At 40.3% G+C, this 1,424-nt stretch overlaps 1 protein-coding gene across 1 annotated transcript; it reads right to left on the bottom strand.

Moving 5' to 3' along the window:
• Nucleotides 1-230: 230 nt before the first annotated feature.
• On the bottom strand, nucleotides 231-1,169 carry LOC136164205 (olfactory receptor 5W2-like). Its single transcript, XM_065928982.1, has one exon. It carries the CDS (start codon nucleotides 1,167-1,169, stop codon nucleotides 231-233), a length of 939 nt encoding a protein of 312 aa, XP_065785054.1.
• Between the last annotated feature and the right edge of the window lie 255 nt (nucleotides 1,170-1,424).

Below are 1,424 nucleotides of genomic sequence, written 5' to 3'. Positions count from 1 at the left end.
AAGAGGTGTAAAAAAAAATCCTCTCTGCAAAACAGAAAAGTGATCCTATTACTACTCTTCCTTAGTTTGGAGAGTTTAGTGTAATGACTGTTCCCTAAACTGATTTAGGTGACAATGTAAGTAGTGGAAAATATTCAGAAGCTGTACTAGAAAGACTATAAGAATCTATGTCAAAGTTCCTGCGCTTCTTCTCTTAGAATCTTTAAATACTTTCAGATGAAAGTACTGTATCACCCAGAACATAATTTAGTGCTGATTGCTTTTTTTAGGGCACCTTTTACATCCTTATTCCTTAAGCTGTAGATCAGTGGGTTTAACATGGGGATGACAACTGTGTAAAAGACAGAGGCCGTTTTGTCTGTGCCCATGGAGTAACTGGAGCTGGGTCTGAAATACATGAACAGGAGTGTGCCATGAAATATAGCCACAGCGGTTAAGTGGGAGGCACATGTAGAGAAGGCTTTGTGTCTCCCCTCGGCTGAGTTCATCCTAAGGATGGTTGTTATGATGTAACTGTAGGAGAGGAGGACAGTGATAATGCTGGTCCCCACAACACAGCCAATAAAAGTGAACATCACAATCTCATTGATGGATGTATCTGAGGAGGAGAGGGCTAGTAATGGTGGGATGTCACAGAAAAAGTGATTGATGATATTGGAATTGCAGAATGACAACCGAAATGTACAACAGGTGTGGACTGCTGAATCAACCAAGCCTACGATGTAGGCAATAACCACAAGCTGGGTACAGATTCCCCTGGACATGGCAATTGTATAAAGAAGTGGATTGCAAATGGCTATATAGCGGTCATAAGCCATGACAGCCAACATGAGACATTCCACATCTGCAAAGGCTCCAAAAAAGTACATCTGGATGGCACATACATCATATGGAATCCTTTTTTGCTCAGATAAGAAATCAGCCAGCATCTTGGGAGAGATAGTAGAAGAATAGCAGATGTCACAAAAGGACAGATTGCTCAGGAAATAATACATGGGTGTGTGCAGTCTGGGGTCCACCTTGATCAGCAGGATCATCCCGACATTGGCAACCACAGTCACACCATAAACCAGCAGGAAGAGCAGGAAGAGCCCCTGCTGCACATCTTGTCTACTGGAAAGTCCTAAGAATATGAAGTCAGTAAACACAGTGCAGTTCTCAGCAGTCATCCCTCACACATGAAAATTCCTGGTTATGAAAAAGGAAATGGAAGTGGAGGGTTAATATCATCTTACTGTCTTAATTGCTAAATTGCTATTTGTTTATATATTTCAGTAATTAGAAGAAGAGATAATGCTAAGATGCCTTGAAGTTAAATTGACCCTTGGGGAAATATTTCCAATTTGATATAACTGATAAAATGATAATAATAATGATACAATTGTAGTGTTTGCAGCAGAAATTCATCTAAGCTAAATCAGGCT

Source organism: Muntiacus reevesi, chromosome 3 (assembly GCF_963930625.1).
Source record: "Muntiacus reevesi chromosome 3, mMunRee1.1, whole genome shotgun sequence".
Taxonomy (NCBI): Eukaryota; Metazoa; Chordata; class Mammalia; order Artiodactyla; family Cervidae; genus Muntiacus; species Muntiacus reevesi.
The sequence above is the reverse complement of the archived record's forward strand: the minus strand, read 5'-3'. Positions and strand labels throughout refer to the sequence as shown.